Genomic DNA, 16,968 nt, shown 5'->3' with positions numbered 1-16,968 from the left:
TAAATCTCCAGCTCATTTCTGTGTTGTGCTGTGTACCTCAGTCTTCTGAGCCACACACACACACACACACACACACAATACCTCATCAGTAATCTCCAGTGCATGTTCTGTGTTGTGTACCTCAGTCTTCTGAGCCACACACACACACACACACACACACGCTGTGTACCTCAGTCTTCTGAGCCAGAGTCTCCATCAGGGCCTCCAGATCAGCCACTCGAGTCTCATAGCTCTGCTGCTGGGACAGATACTGCTGCTGCTGCTACAGGACACACACACACACACACACACACACACACACACACACACACACACACGCACAGGTACAGGTACAGGCAGACACACACACACAGACACACACACACGTCAGCATTACTTGACTGTTCTACCATCCATTATTTGAATCTAATCGAACTTTATCCATTGTTTATCATCAACCATCCATAATGTTGACTGTTTAATTCATAATATGAGAGCTAGATAGTTAATTAGAGTGTGTGTGTGTGTGTGTGTGTAACCTAGGGCTGGGCGATTCACCCCAAAAAAAAAATCTCCGATTTTTTCATAAAAAACTCGATTCACGATTCACGATTCGATTCACCCCCCCCATGAAATGACTACTCACGGTAAAATAATTTCAAAAACACATTTATTTTCATTTTAAAAAGTGCAAAAACTATATTCATATGAATTCATTTAACCTCATAAGAAGCACTGCATTAGGTCTACTAAAAAAAAAATCTAAATTAAGCTTTTAAATGACACCTATATGATAGATCAATATTGTCCAACTAACACTACAGCATAGATATTCTTATATCATAGCTTATTATACTATAGTCTTACTGATCTGACACCGCATTGAAAAAACAGAGGGAAGGCAAACAGTACCTCTGCTTCACTGAAGGGGGCGTGCGAGAGCCCACCGGTCGGGGATAATTATTCAGCCATTGCTCTACGCTGCCTTACTACCACCGTCAGCGTATTTCAGCCACTGACGTGGCTGGCTCCCCATTATTCGCAATGAGCCACCTAGCCACCTACTGCAACATGCCCTTAGTGTAGCTGTAGCTGCTGTTGTGGTGGCTGTTATTTATTCCTCCCTATGTTCTCTGCACCTTTTGCTTGAGGTGATGCAACGGCAATGAATCGGCACATTATTTTAGCTTTCGTTTATCTGCGATAATGGCATGTGGTCAACTAAGTCGGTTTCAACTCTTGATTCGCGCTCAAAATATTAGAACTTTATAACCTTTGTATTCGCCGGCAAAGTATTAGAACTTTGTATTCGCTGGCAAAATATTAGAACATTGTATTCGTGCGCAAATTGTCATTGTTGTATTAAAATTCTAAGAACTTTATGTTACCCTCTCCCTTCTCCCACTGTTCGTGTTGGCGTTGCAAGCCATTATTAACCATGACGGGCGCAATAGACGGGAGATTTGCTCCGCAATGTCACTCGCCAAGTGGCGGAGCATCGGAGACAATTTAGTCGCCAGCCCAAAAATCTACACGCCATTGGCGCTTGGCGGGTGCCAATTTCGAGCCCTGCTACAGAGGTAGTGGCACCTTTCTTTGGCACAAGCCCACCTCCCTCCCCGTGTGTTTCACTTGCCATGTTTGTTTGTGGATGAGGTGGGAGCATAGACATCATATAGGAGCATAGACACCTATATGATGTCTATGGGTGGGAGAGGGACGAGACAGGAAACACTACGGAGAGTCTGCAGGGGTCTTGGCGAATGTAAAAATGAAATGCTTGCGCTATGTGCTTAGGGATGCGGACAGTGGATAAAAAAAAAACACACACACAACAAACAAAATCGTACAACTCGATTTCCTTAAAAAACTAATCTTGTTGACGTTCCAACTCTATTTTAAAATCGTATCGATTTTTTGCCCAGGCCTAATATAACCTCACCTGTTCCACATCCCTGGTGCTCCTTGAGTGAGTGAGTGAGTGAGTGAGTGAGTGAGTGAGTGAGTGAGTGAGTGAGTGAGTGAGTGAGTGAGTGAGTGAGTGAGTGAGTGAGTGAGTGAGTGAGTGAGTGAGTGAGTGAGTGAGTGAGTGAGTGAGTGAGTGAGTGAGTGAGTGAGTGAGTGAGTGAGTGAGTGAGTGAGTGAGTGAGTGAGTGAGTGAGTGAGTGAGTGAGTGAGTGAGTGAGTGAGTGAGTGAGTGAGTGAGTGAGTGAGTGAGTGAGTGAGTGAGTGAGTGAGTGAGTGAGTGAGTGAGTGAGTGAGTGAGTGAGTGAGTGAGTGAGTGAGTGAGTGAGTGAGTGAGTGAGTGAGTGAGTGAGTGAGTGAGTGAGTGAGTGAGTGAGTGAGTGAGTGAGTGAGTGAGTGAGTGAGTGAGTGAGTGAGTGAGTGAGTGAGTGAGTGAGTGAGTGAGTGAGTGAGTGAGTGAGTGAGTGAGTGAGTGAGTGAGTGAGTGAGTGAGTGAGTGAGTGAGTGTGTGTAACCTCACCTCCTTCACGTCTCTGCTGCTCCTCTCCACCTCCTCCCTGAGTGTGTGTGAGTGTGTGAGAGTGTGTGAGAGTGTGTGAGAGTGTGTGAGAGTGTGTGAGAGTGTGTGAGAGTGTGTGAGAGTGTGTGAGAGTGTGTGAGAGTGTGTGAGAGTGTGTGAGAGTGTGTGAGAGTGTGTGAGTGTGTGTGAGTGTGTGTGAGTGTGTGTGAGTGTGTGTGTGTAACCTCACCTCCTTCACGTCTCTGCTGCTCCTCTCCACCTCCTCCCTGAGTGAGAGTGTGTGTGTGTGTGTGTGAGTGTGTGTGAGTGTGTGAGTGTGTGTGTGTGTGTATATAACCTCACCTCCTTCACCTCCCTGGCGCTCCTCTCCACCTCCTCCCTGAGCGGCAGCATCCTCTCCTCCATCACTCCCGTGGCCCACTGCTGCAGCGTGCGGAGGAGCGTGCCCGTCTCCAGCTGCTCCTGCAGGGGGCGGTAGAGGGCCAAGAGCTGGGCGCTCTGCTCCTGGTTCTTCTTCTCTCCCTGCGTCACACGCTCCCCCAGCAGGGCCAGGGAACGCTCAATGTGCTCCACGTTCCACACACCAGCTGGGTCCAGAGACGGGGGAGAGGAGGAGGGCTGGGGGGGGAGTGAGAGACAGAGAGAGAGAAAGAGGAGAGTGTTTGGGGGAGGGAGAGAGAGAGAGAGAGAGAGAGAGAGAAAGAGAGAAAGAAAGAGGAGAGTGTTTGGGGGAGAGAGAGAGAGAGAGAGAGAGAGAGAGAGAGAGAGAGAAAGAAAGAGAGAGGAGAGTGTGAGTGTTTGTGAGAGAGAGAGAGAGCTTTTAAAAAGGTAGAGTCCACGATTGTGGTGAAAGGTGGTTGTTATCTGAGCTCAACAGCCCAACAAATGACACCCCTTCCCTTCCCTTCCAACATGGAGGCAGATTGGCAGGAATAGCGTCCTCCTTCATCTACTCAATAAACAAACTATACATACACAGACGTAGCTAGACACAGGCTGATTGATAAGAGACAGACTGCTGTGGACCAGTCACTCAGACACTCATTATATGTGCAATCACAATGTTCACTGGGCACTAATGACAGCGAGCATGCACACGGTTCCGTTCGAATGTATTGATCCGTTAAGGGCGACGGAGCCCCACTCACTTTGAAATGGGGTGTCGTCATCATCCTTTGCTGAACTGAACGGAGCCACAATTCAGTTCGGCAAAGGATGACGACACCCCCATTCAAAGTGACGGAACCGAGGTCCATGCTCTGTCAGCGTGGAGCTCCTTCGGGCTCTGGTGATGAACCCACCTGTGTGTGTGTGTGTGTGTGTGTGTGTGTGTGTGTGTGTGTGTGTGTGTGTGTGTGTGTGTGTGCTTGCTCTGTCAGCGTGGAGCTCCTTCGGGCTCTGGTGATGAACCCACCTGTGTGTGTGTGTGTGTGTGTGTGTGTGTGTGTGTGTGTGTGTGTGTGCTTGCTCTGTCAGTGTGGAGCTCCTTCGGGCTCTGGTGATGAACCCACCTGTGTGTGTGTGTGTGTGTGTGTGTGTGTGCTTGCTCTGTCAGTGTGGAGCTCCTTCGGGCTCTGGTGATGAACCCACCTGTGACTGGTCCGGGAGGGGGGGCGGGGCATAGGGCACCGCACTGGCCTGCTCCTCCAATGGGGTCTCCCAGAGGGCGGGGCCAAGGAGGGACTCTACCCTCCAATGGGTGATGTTGACAGCTGGAAGGACGGCCCACAGGGAGGCGGGACCCCAGAGGCACAGCCCTGGAGACGGAAACAGCACAGACATGACAAGACATGAAGGAGGACCAATCAGCATAGACATGGAGGAGGTCCAATCAGGACAGACATGGAGGAGGTCCAATCAGGACAGACATAAAGGAGGTCCAATCAGCACAGACATGGAGGAGGACCAATCAGCACAGAGATGGAGGAGGACCAATCAGGACAGACATGGAGGACCAAATCAGGACAGACATAGAGGAGGACCAATCAGGACGAGGCCCAATAAGGGGCAACCCCCACCTCCATACAACTACATGACTGTGTCCACTACCAAAGACAGTGCTTCAGACTTTATTAAAAACAATAAATATTGTATTTAAGTTCTAAACCATCCAAGCATTTGAGCTGCTGTGTGTGTGTGTGTGTGTGTGTGTGTGTGTGTGTGTGTTTTAAAGACCAGAGGTCAGAGGTCATCTCTTACCCATGAGCAGGAGCAGGGGGATGAGGATCAGGAGGAGTCTGTGCAGGTTAGGAAGACACCTGACACGGAGAAACACAATCAAAGGGTCCGCATTCAATGTTAAAAGTCAACACTTAATATCTGGTGCAATGACTAACACACACACAGCGAGACTGAAGAGGAACTCACCGTACGAATAGGAAGTCCCTAATCAGAGACATGAGGGTTAGGAGTCGCTGCCATACTGAGGACGATCCCTGGGCTACACACACACACACACACACACACACACACACACGCATATATTTTTTAAAGGACATCAGGGAAGATTAGCAGCACTATTCTAAACTCAGGAGAGCAATGTGGGATTGTTTGCATAGGACACACACACACACACACACACACACACACACACACACACACACACACACACACACACACAGCTTACAGTATTAATAGTCTGCTGCAGACAGTGGGGTCAGTGGAGTTACTGAGTTCACAGACAGCACTTTTCCACCAACAGTGAAGGGAACGGGCAACACACAAGGAGAGAGGACAGGACTACCGGTCAGCGGGTTAAAACACACACGCACGCACAAGCTCACCACAGGGCTTACAGTATTAATAGGGATACGGGCGACACACAAGGAGAGAGGACAGGACTACCGGTCAGCGAGTTAAAACACACACACACACACACACACAGAGGGCTTACAGTTTTAAAAGGGATACGGGCGACACACAAGGAGAGAGGACAGGACTACAGGAGTCCGTCAACAAGTTAAAGAGATAATATAACAGAGAAGAGGCCAGTGGCAGAGAAGACGGCCTGTAGTACTCACAGTAGCTGACAGTAGTTCTTCACACACACACACACACACACACACACACACAACTATTCAGCTGTGATGCTCTAGTAAAATTGAACCCTCGGCGTGTGTGTTAAAGGAAAACGCCTCATCTCAAAGACCATAAACAAACACAACAAAACACAACACACAGCTACTACAGTCCGCACTACAGATGCAGGTACAAGCGACAACCAGATTACAAGGATCAGTTTCTGGCCCACACCCAGTAGACCATGGCCTGAGTGATCACCAATCAGGACGCAAAACACAATAAATAAGGACCAATCAGGACGAGGAATAAAATCACACAATAAATAAGGACCAATCAGGAAGAGGAACAAAATCACACAATAAATAAGGGCCAATCAGGACGAGGAACAAAATCACACAATAAATAAGGACCAATCAGGACGAGGAACAAAATCACACAATAAATAAGGACCAATCAGGACGAGGAACAAAATCACACAATAAATAAGCGGGGGGGGGGCTAGTAAACACACAATAAATAAGGGAGGGGGGACTAGTAAACACACAATTGGAATATAGGTTCCTCTTAACTATGGGATCAGATTTAGTAACCAGACGAACAGTAGAGCTAGAACTGGATTAAACTATCGGGGATTAAATCATTTAAACAGAATAGCTGTAACCTGTGTAAGCTATGAGGGTAGACAACGCCCCCTGTGGGTGGTTCGTTTGCGGAGGGTTTGCACGCTCAGTGTGGGCCACGGCCGTGTGTGTGTCCGATTGCTGCACGGCCGTGTGTGTGTCCGATTGCTGCAAGGCTGTGTGTGTGTCCGATTGCTGTTTCCCCTTGCAGTCGTCACCTGTGGACGGGACCATGGAAGGACGGGTAGCAGTGAGGGCCAAAAAGATAATGGACCATGAAGACGATCAAACTTCAGGCTCAAACCTCAAATAAAGTCAGTTCATAACTTTCCATTCCTGCATTGCTTCACTAGGACCTGCGAGTGGCTCAATCACACTCAACACACATCTCTCTCACACGCACTCACACACACACACACTCTCTCGCACTCACACACACTCTCTCACACACACACACACACACACACTCTCTCTCTCACACACTAAAAAAAGTCTAATTCATGGACAGAACTCAAGGATGTTGGCGTGTGTGACCGGTACTCACACACTCACACACACACACACTCTACACACACAAAGTCTTACTCATGAACAGAACTCAAGGATGTCGGCGTGTGTGTGAGCGGTACTCACATAGTGAAGCGCTGGCGTCTGGTTGGGCCTCCTGCTTTGGACGCTCTTCAGTCTTCATGTTGCCACAGTACCTCCAATCAGCTACGAGAGACACACACACACACACACACACACACCAGACACCATCATCAGATCAATCACAGTTCTCCTTCAACACCCCTCCTCTTCCTCATCCCTCTCTTCCGCATCCCTCGCTCACCCAATCCCAGCTCTGAGGGGGGGGGGGTGAGCGAGGGTGTGACGGAGTGATTTGCATGTAACCCAGGTGACGGGGCTGCTACGGTGACAGCACATTTGTTTATGAAGAGAACAAAAGAAGGACAAACCTGATAGAGAGAGAGAGGGAGAGAGAGAGAGAGACAGAGAAAGTGAGAGGCAAACTATATTTGTCATGCCAATGAAGCTCATTTGAATTTGAATTTGAGAGAGATACAGACAGAGAGAGAGATAGGGGAGAGGGAGAGAGAGAGAGAGAGAGAGAGAGAGAGAGAGAGAGAGAGAGAGAGAGAGAGAGAGAGAGAGAGAGAGAGAGAGAGAGAGAGAGAGAGAGAGAGAGTGAGAGGGGAGAGAGAAAGTCATGAATGAGGGTTAACCGGAGTGGAGTGGGCATGAGTCTGGTGACACACCACAGAGGAGGAGAGAAGGACCTCAGAGTGGAGGTGGGAGTTAGAAGTGCAAAGTTTAATATGATGATAATTAACTTGTGTCCTTCTAGTACACCCAAGTCTTACACACCAGTGACATGAGTCGTGTGGAGATAAGAGCGCCCCAGATGTAAATGTGTGTGTGTGTGTGTGTGTGTGTGTATGGAAATACAGCCATCAGAACATACCAGTGGATACCAGTCACGCAGCATTTTCAGACCAGAGCAAACGAGTGAAGATCACACCAGTCACACACCAGGCCAAAGTAGTCTACACCGCTAAAAGGTTCCAGTCGTGTCAAAGTGAGTGAGAGCATTGACCAGAGCAAACGAGTGAAGGTCACACACCCCACACACACACACACACACACACACACACACACACACACACACCCCATTGACCAGTGCGAACCAGAGACATGGTGAGGAGAGCCATGCCCATCCTGCAGTGGAGGTGACTATATGAACCCAGCAGTGGGTGAATGAAAGCGTATACCTCCGTTGGCATGGCAGCGGGCACCATAGATGGCACTGCAGCGGGCGCCCCAGACCGTCGCCTTGAGTCGGAGGGCACTGAGGAGGGGTCCTAAGGCCATGAGAGCAGAGAGCCACGCTATCCTGAAGGCCCGCACACACACCTTAAAGACGGAACGCAGACCATCTGGAGGGGGAGAACAGCACGGGGTTTTACATGACCTAGTGCACAAGCTGCACGCGCGCACACACACATGCACACACCACTGTGCAGTAGGTTTAAAAAGAAGTTGTGCTTCGGTGAGTGAGCAGCAATATCCAATATAGGTGTTGACAGTGGAGCAGTAATCTTTAGGTTGGTGGAGCTTACATCTGTGGCCTTTGAATCAATCATTAAATTGGAATCGCCTTTACTATAGAAACAGACATGCTTGTGGGCGTTTCTCCCCAGCTTGTAAACAAATGGGCTGCTATTAGCATTTCACCCGACAGCAGGGGAGAAAGAAGAGAGTAAAGAGATACAGAGAGAGATACAGAGAGAGAGAGAGAGAGAGAGAGATACAGAGAGAGAGAGAGAGAGAGAGAGATACAGAGAGCGAGAGAGAGAGAGAGAGAGAGAGAGAGAGATACAGAGAGCGAGAGAGAGAGAGAGAGAGAGATACAGAGAGCGAGAGAGAGAGAGAGAGATACAGAGAGAGAGAGAGAGATAGAGCGAGCAAGCGAGCGAGCGAGAGAGAGAGAGAGCTGGAAACCTGAGAGAGTGCTGGAAACAAAGACAGACGAATGTTTATTTCAAAAAAGCGTGATTCTAAAGGAAAGCAAGAGAGTGGGTGAAAGAACACATCTGTTGAAAGGAAGGAAGGAAGGGGGCCTGAGCTGGTGACTGGACTGTGAGGGAGGGTCATTTAGGTGAACAGAGGGGTTTCTCAGTGTGAGTGAGTGTGTGTGTGTGTGTGTGTGTGTGTGAGTTTAGGTGAAGAGAGGGGTTTCTCTGAAAGGGCTTTTTGTGCGCAGGGATAAGCTGCTGAGAGGCAGATAGCTTTGCCCTGCGTGAGCACTAGCAGAGAGAGAGAGCACACACACACACACACACACACACACACACACAGGAGGCAGATAGCTTTGCCCTGCGTGAGCACTAGCAGAGAGAGAGCACACACACACACACACACACACACACAGGAGGCAGATACCTTTGCCCTGCGTGCGGGCCTGCAGCATCACGGTGTGTACTAGCAGAGAGAGCACACACACCACAGAGGAGGCAGCTCGCCTGCTGAACGCAACACACACCTCAGGCACCAGCATCAGCACTCCTACAGACAGAACACACACTTATACACTGCACTCGGTCCAGAGCATGAGCGCACACACACACACACACACACACACACACACACACACACCTCAGGCACCAGCATCAGCACTCCTACAGACAGAACACACACCTATACACTGCACTCGGTCCAGAGCATGAGCGCGCACACACACACACACACACACGCACACACACACGCACACACACACACACACACACACACACACACACACTCCAAACCCTCAGCCAACATCATCACTCCACCAGTCCCAAAACACACACTGCCAAGCTAACCCTTTAGCATCCAACAGCAGCACTCCTAGAGATCGAGCGTACCCTTAGGACAGAACTCTGAGGCAGAGGGTCCTTCAGCCGCGTGTGTCGTAGCACCGTGACACAAATGAATAATAATAATAATAATAATAATAAAACATTTTATTTGTAAGTGTGCCCAGGACTTCATGAGTCCGTATCAAAACTTCTTTGGTTCCTCAGAAGTAGTATTTTAGAATGAATCAATTACACTGCTTCTGAATTAGAAAAAAAAATGTAGGCAGGCAATTATTTACAACTTTTAGACTTCTTTTGTAATCTAATGAGCCTTCAGTCCCATTCTCAGTTTGATTTCAGATCATGAATTCCGGTCCGGAAAGGAGAGGACGGCTATTACTGTTACAATGGAGAGGCCGGTCGATCTGTTGGCAGTTCAACGTTGCAAGTGCAGAGGCTCATGGGACTGTTAATGTTCACACCTACACACACTCATACGTCACACTCCAGACACACACACACACACACACATTCAATCATGAGCAACACCAGAAAGCCTGCAAGGAAAACACAGGCCTCATATCCCTCTTACAACAGTAACACGACCAAGTCTGATTTTAAGAGTGGAGGCAGACTAGACATCAGGGTATGAAATCAGGAAGCCAGCTGTGTGTCTTCAGATGACCACTAGGGACCACTGTTGAGTCGTCCCACAGCTGAAGCAGCGTTTTTTATTAATAAGCGGATCGGCTAGGATAATGAAGACAGAAACTCTTTTCTAAACATCCACATCTCAAACACCAGGGACTCGATCAAGACTCAGCTTCACATTCCAACACCTGCTGCCGTTATTTCAAGTCTTCAAGAGTCCCAAGCTTCCCAGCGTGTGTGTGTGTGTATAGAGGAGAGTCCCAAGCTTCCCAGCGTCATAAAAAAAATACAAAACATGTCACCAGCTATCAGAACTTGGACCTGTGTGGATTCATTTCTGTCTGTGATGCAGTTGTTACGTGTGTCAAAACCGTGTGTGTGTGTGCGTGTGTGTGTGTGTGTTACCTGGGCGATGCTTGCGGGGCTTGTCCCTGGTGTAGACGGTGGTTGCGTGGGGGGCGGTGTTGGGGGCGGTGTGTTTGTGGGCCGTGGAGGAGGAAGAGGAGGAGGAGGAAGAGGGTTTGGAGGGGCAGGCGGTGGTGAAGGAGTGCTGCTGGAAGCTGCAGTCTTTACACGTGTAGCCGTTCACCACGGACGTCTGGGTCTGGGCCGCCAGGACGTCGCCACTCGCAAGGATGGTGCGATCTGACACACAAACACAAACACACACACACACACACGGGAAGACAAACACACAATATGAAACACCTCAAAGACTGTTCCAGCCCTCACACTATGAACTTCCACAGATTACAACTGCAACACGGCCACATGTTGTTAGTATGGAACTACTGCAGCTTACCTCAGCGATCACACACACACACACACACACACACACACACACACACGTCGTAAGTATGGAACTGCAGCAGCTTACCTCAGCGATCACACACACACACACACACACACACACACGTCGTTAGTATGGAACTGCAGCAGCTTACCTCAGCGATCACACACACACACACACACACACACACACACACACACACACACGTCGTTAGTATGGAACTGCAGCAGCTTACCTCAGCGATCACACACACACACACACACACACACACACACACACGTCGTTAGTATGGAACTGGACCAGCTTACCTCCACGATCACCTTCTCCATCCAGACCTGCCAAAGCACAACAAGATATGAGCTGCATGTTTATGTATATCTGTGACTGTATGCATGTCAATATGTAGGTACACATGTGTGTGAGTGTGAGTGTGCATGTGTGTGTGTGTGTGTGTGTGTGTGTGTGTGTGAGTGTGAGTGTGCATGTGTGTGTGTGTGTGTGTGTGTGTGTGTGTGTGCCCACCCCAGAAGCTGACCATGAGTGTGTGGGTGTGTGTGTATGTGTATGTATGTGTGAGTGTGTGTGTGTGTGTGTGTGTGTGTGTGTGTGTGTGCATGTGTGTGTGTGTGTGTGTGTGTGTGTGTGCCCACCCCAGAAGCTGACCATGAGTGTGTTTGTGTGTATGTGTGTGTGCCCACCCCAGAATATGAGTGTGTGTGTGCGTGTGCGTGTGCCCACCCCAGAAGCTGTCCATGAGTGTGAGTGTGTGTGTGTGTGTGTGTGCCCACCCCAGAAGCTGTCCATGAGTGTGAGTGTGTGTGTGTGTGTGTGTGTGTGTGTGTGCCCACCCCAGAAGCTGTCCATGAGTGTGCGTTCCTGGATGCAGGACTCGTCGAGCATGGAGGAGAGGAGGGAGGCGTCGCTGGCAGTGCAGCTGTGCATGCTGCTGTTGAGGGGGGGGGCCAGGTGGGCGGAGCCAGGGTAAGACTTCTGGGGGGTCAGCAGCATCAGAGACTGGGAGCCAGACACAGAGTGATGACCTCTCCTGCTCTTCAGAGGTCTGAGAGAGAGAGAGAGAGAGAGAGAGAGAGAGAGAGGGAGAGAGAGAGAGAGACAGCGAGAGAGAGAGAGAGAGAGAGAGAGAGAGAGAGAGAGGGAGGGAGAGAGAGAGAGAGAGAGAGGGAGAGGGAGAGGGAGAGGGAGAGGGAGAGGAGAGAAGAAAGAAAGAAAGAAAGAAAGAAAGAGAGAGAGAGAGCGAGAGAGAGAGAGAGAGAGAAGAAAGAAAGAGGAGAGAGAGAGAGAGAGGGGGGGGGGGAGAGAGAGAGAGAGAGAGAGAGAAAGAAAGAAAGAAAGGAAAGAAAGAGAGAGAGAGAGAGAGCGAGAGAGAGAAGAGAGCGAGAGAGAGCGAGAGAGAGAGAGAGAGAAAGAAAGAGGAGAGAGAGAGAGAGGGGGGGGGGAGAGAGAGAGAGAGAAAGAAAGAAAGAAAGAGAGAAAGGAAAGAAAGAAAAGAAGAGAGGGAGGGAGAAGGAGAGAGAGAGAGGGGGGGAGAGAGAGAGAGAGAGAGAGAGAGCGCGAGAGAGGAGCGAGAGAGAGAGAGAGAGAGAAACAGGTGTTAAAGCAAAAAAAAATCCTGAGCCTGAACTATTTTTTCTAGGCCTATGTGGGTGAGTGCGAGGTGGGGGGGGGTGGCGTCTAGTGGCGAGGACCCATTTACAGGGTCAAAACAACACATACAATCAAACAAAAAAAACATTTAGAAATGAATGATGGCAGATTATTGGTGGGACTTTTGAAACTGCAATCCCAAAGAGGGTCAGCAATACTCCACCTCACTAGAATATGGTACTAACACATGTCGCATTTACGATTTCTTTTGATATCAAGTTTTGCTGCTAAGCTTTTGTCCTTGGTTGATTTAAGCTTTGATTTCAAGATGACCTAGCCTACAACCACAAGGTGGCATGTTATAAGGGTATGTGAAATTCAGTCAGTGAAAGAAGATTGGATTTGCAACCATTTCATTGAGGATTATATGAAAAAGGACAGTGATTCACTTTTTAAACCGTTAAAGAGCAACAGTGAGCTGTAGAATGTAGTTTTATATTGCAACATTTCCATAATTACTTCGTTCAGAAGAAATAATCGTATAATAAAATATACATCTTTTATTCTAGCATACAGTAGCCTAATTGCTGAGGCATTGGCTATATTCATGTTCCTGCCTGGCAAGTGTTGCGTTTTAACTGCGTTGTATCTTCAACAAAAAAACGAACGAGGACATTGTGGTTCTTGTTGGTGGCTTCGTCGACATTTAAGGAAAGCTTTAGCTTTTCCGAAATACGTCTTTTAAACTCTGGTGTTATGCCGTGTGTGTTAAAATAGCTGGCATGCTGATTGGATATTGACAGTTTAGTCAAAGCAATTTTGTCTTCAGCTATTTTTTTGGCATAAATTCCCCAGGGGTTGGGCGAGTTTGCCTGGATTGTGTTCTGCGATGAAGGTACACACGCATATTTCCAGGGCACATTAACGGTCAGTTATTGATGCCGGAACATCAGATGTGGTTGTTGCTCCCCGGTAAAAGCGTTGTGTGTTGGATAGCACGAACAGCTGCTCTACGAATAAGTGGAAGCACTGGAAGCACCTTTTTCCCGCTAGTTGCATACAGTAGCTTTCTTGAGCACAACAAGAGAGCACCTGCTTCTCTTAACTTCTTACACCTGGCTACCAAAAGGCTTACCGTCCTTCCCTATCGCTTCTATTCATGCCCAGCGCCATTTCTTTTTCAATCCTTCATCAACTAGGAGGGCATCTTCCCAAGGATTCTTGAACTTACTCTGCTTCGGTCTGACAGTAGGCTATCTCTACTTTGGCATCTACGTAGGCAGAGCGATACAGAAAAGTCGGTGGTGAAAGCACATTTTCCCAAGACCCGCCCTAATCTACTTCTGATTGGCTAATTATGTTCTTTTGACAGCCTGAGAGTTGTGCTTTTTTCATATCATTGGCAGACGAACTCATAAACTCGAAAGCAATGGTGATGATAACGAGTTTTCAATATAAAAAAAATTATATTAGACTTTTTTCCCGCAGCCAAACGCTGCATGCCGGAAATCCGGCACGGTGCCGGAATACTTTAATCCCTGGAGAAAGAAAGAAAGAAAGAAAGAAAGAAAGAGAGAAAGAAAGAAAGAGAGAGGGAGGGAGAAGGAGAGAGAGAGAGGGAGAGGGGGGGAGAGAGGGGGGAGAGAGAGAGAAGTGAAAAGAAGAGGAGAGAGAGAGAGGGAGGTGGAAGTGAAGGAGAGAAGAAAAAAAGAATAGGAGGGGCAGAAAGAGTGTAAAGGGGAGAGAGAGAGAGAGAGAGAGAGAGAGAGAGAGAAAGAGAGAAAGAAAGAAAGAAAGAAGGTAAACATTAAAAAAGAGACAATAGGAAATGGGGACAAGAAAAAAACAATGCAAACGTGAATAATAAAGATAACAGAGAACACACAAGTTGAAGCGTAAGAAAAGGTAAAGTGTCTATATAGGGAAATGAGTGTGTGTGTGTTTTACCGGCCCCCTCCAGCACAGTAGGATGTGTGTGTATGTGTGTGTGTGTGTGTGTGTGTGTGTGTGTGTGTTTTACCTTCCCCCTCTAGCACAGTAGGATGTGTGTGTGTGTGTGTGTTTTACCTTCCCCCTCCAGCACAGTAGGATGTGTGTGTGTGTGTGTGTGTGTGTGTGTGTGTGTTTTACCTTCCCCCTCCAGCACAGTAGGAGGCGCTGTGGCGGTCCAGCAGGCTGTCGTCGCCATAGTGATCGGCGGTGGTGTGCAGACGCAGGCTGCGGCGGGACATCCTGGGCGCCTCGACGACCGGCGTGATGCTGTGCTCCCGCTCAAACTCCAGTACTGAGCACGAGTAGCTGGAGCTGCACACACACACACACACACACGCACACGCACACACAGGGCTGAAAACACAAAAGATCTTGTACGAGTTTTCTATTCCAGAAGACGACGGTCAGTACTCTGTCCAGTCCCCCATGGGACTCATGTGCTCAGACTTAACTGTGTGTGTGTGTGTGTGTCTGTGTGTGTGTGTCTACCGATGCAGCTGGCCATTGTTGCCTATCAATAGCCCACAAGGTCAGAGCACAGGGTTTGATCTCACAGAAGAACACGGAACACGGAACACAGAAGAACACAGAGAGAATGATTTGGGAAACAGAACACTAAAGCAGGGACTTTAAGGCCAGATGCGTTCCCACTAACACAAGGCTGTGATTTCAGGAGACCAGACCACCTGAAAGACACACACACACACACACACACACACACACAGTGGGCCAGCCTCTTTATTAAATCCCTACCAGCCACTGTGTGTCAACATGAAGAGGAAGGCAACTTAAAACTCAATGCTTTCCATATGCAGACTCATACTTGAAGCCTTGATTGCTTCCTGAAGTTCAATGCCAACCGCAGAGAATAGAATAATAAACTGCCAGCCTCTAGCCCTCTCTTCAGGGCACAATAGCTGCATTGTGTGTGTGTGTGTGTGTGTGTGTGTGTGTGTGTGTGTGTGTGTGTGTGCCCCCACATGCTGACCTCAGCTGCTGTAACATTAAACCATTACACCACAGCAGGCTACTGCTTCAAGGTTTACGGTCTAATCTCACTGCTAGCTAGCACGCGCACACACACACACACACACACACACACACACACACAGAAAGGGAGAAATACACACACGCAGTATACGGACATGAAGGCCACACACCTAAGGCAAACAAAGTGACAATACCTTGACACACACACACACACACACACACACAGATAAATACACACACACACACAGACACACAGACACACACACACACACACGCACACAAATAAATAAAGGGGAATACACACAGTGCTGTCCAGCCCCAGCTTTCCAGACCCCACCTGTCTTCAGTGTTCATGCCACAGCGAAACTGTGTGTGTGTGCGCACAAACACATGACTGTACAGTTACACACACGCACACACACACAGAGCTCAGGGAGAGAGCCAGCAAGAGGGATCAGGCACCTTAATTCGCCTTACTGTGATCACTTCCTGTTAGGGGACAAAGGATCTGGCTATGGACTTTCCCTTTCTCCCTCCCTCCCTCCCTGTCACTCACTCACACTACATGCTTTAATGATAGAGACAGCAGCAGCTCCTGTACCTGAACGCACACGCGCGCACACACACACTAGTCCTACACCATGCTGCAGATGGAGAGAGAGGGAGAGAAATAAATAGCCTATTATCTTCTGAAGCTTCTCTCTGTCCTGATCCGCCCATCCTTCCCCCATCGTAAGGAGTAATCCCATGGGATTAGTGGGCAGGACTACAAGACAATTACACAGGCAAACTTTCTGCTTCCTCTGCTGCGTCACCAAGGCAACCACAGCTCACACAACTGGACATTGACATGACTGACACAAATGAATTGTTAATTTAAAAGAGAAATTAACTTGTTATGCCTCCAAGCAGCAAAAATCCACCAAAGTGCTTTTTAAAATATTATCTCCGCTGCAATCCAAATTAAATCTTAATCCTCATTTTGGAAACTAGCCTTCCACAGGATATTGGAACACTAAAGTTAGCTAAATAAGTCTTCATGACACTACTAGTCACTATTTTTAGCAGAGCACTGGCAAAACGTTTTCTAATCCTTTATGGCCGGTTCACACTACACGATTTCAGCCCGATTTTGCCCCAATTTTTTCGTCGCCGCCAAATTTGCAGGATCGGGCCCAATTTTTAAAAGTCTGCGACGAGGTGAGGTCTTGTAGTGTGACATGCTTGCGACCTGCGATGTTTTCGTCTGCGATGTTCAAAAACCCCACAACGAAAAGTCTGTCATGTCAGAATTTGGGGGGGAATCGCAATGACGTATCCATTGTTGACATAGCGTAAACCTAGCATAAACCTCACTCTGGCCTGTATAACGAATGTCCAGCCTGATAAAAACTGTTATTATTGTCAATGTAGGTTACAAAATGTTGGTTTTAAAGTAGTCTATTTCAAGTCTTACCCAGACATACGTTTGATAGCCTACCTCAAAAGTTTACGTAG

General features: G+C 48.3%; 1 protein-coding gene across 1 annotated transcript in view; it reads right to left on the bottom strand.

Moving 5' to 3' along the window:
* The window catches only part of LOC308362932 (SUN domain-containing protein 1-like), a gene marked incomplete at both ends in the record, with an annotated part of 31,789 nt that overhangs the window by 11,705 nt on the left and 3,116 nt on the right, over nucleotides 1-16,968 (bottom strand). The window contains 14 exons of the mRNA XM_080835658.1: nucleotides 170-262; nucleotides 2,807-3,082; nucleotides 4,055-4,221; nucleotides 4,664-4,722; nucleotides 4,832-4,944; nucleotides 5,676-5,731; nucleotides 6,147-6,323; nucleotides 6,739-6,819; nucleotides 7,878-8,042; nucleotides 9,049-9,171; nucleotides 10,500-10,739; nucleotides 11,193-11,219; nucleotides 11,733-11,944; nucleotides 14,620-14,793. Of these exons, the coding sequence (XP_080691784.1) occupies nucleotides 170-262; nucleotides 2,807-3,082; nucleotides 4,055-4,221; nucleotides 4,664-4,722; nucleotides 4,832-4,944; nucleotides 5,676-5,731; nucleotides 6,147-6,323; nucleotides 6,739-6,819; nucleotides 7,878-8,042; nucleotides 9,049-9,171; nucleotides 10,500-10,739; nucleotides 11,193-11,219; nucleotides 11,733-11,944; nucleotides 14,620-14,793 (1,963 nt within the window). The remainder of the gene's footprint in view (nucleotides 1-169; nucleotides 263-2,806; nucleotides 3,083-4,054; nucleotides 4,222-4,663; nucleotides 4,723-4,831; nucleotides 4,945-5,675; nucleotides 5,732-6,146; nucleotides 6,324-6,738; nucleotides 6,820-7,877; nucleotides 8,043-9,048; nucleotides 9,172-10,499; nucleotides 10,740-11,192; nucleotides 11,220-11,732; nucleotides 11,945-14,619; nucleotides 14,794-16,968) is intronic.

The sequence above is a fragment of the Sprattus sprattus genome, assembly GCF_963457725.1.
Source record: "Sprattus sprattus genome assembly, chromosome: 3".
NCBI classification, from domain to species: Eukaryota; Metazoa; Chordata; class Actinopteri; order Clupeiformes; family Clupeidae; genus Sprattus; species Sprattus sprattus.
The sequence above is the reverse complement of the archived record's forward strand: the minus strand, read 5'-3'. Positions and strand labels throughout refer to the sequence as shown.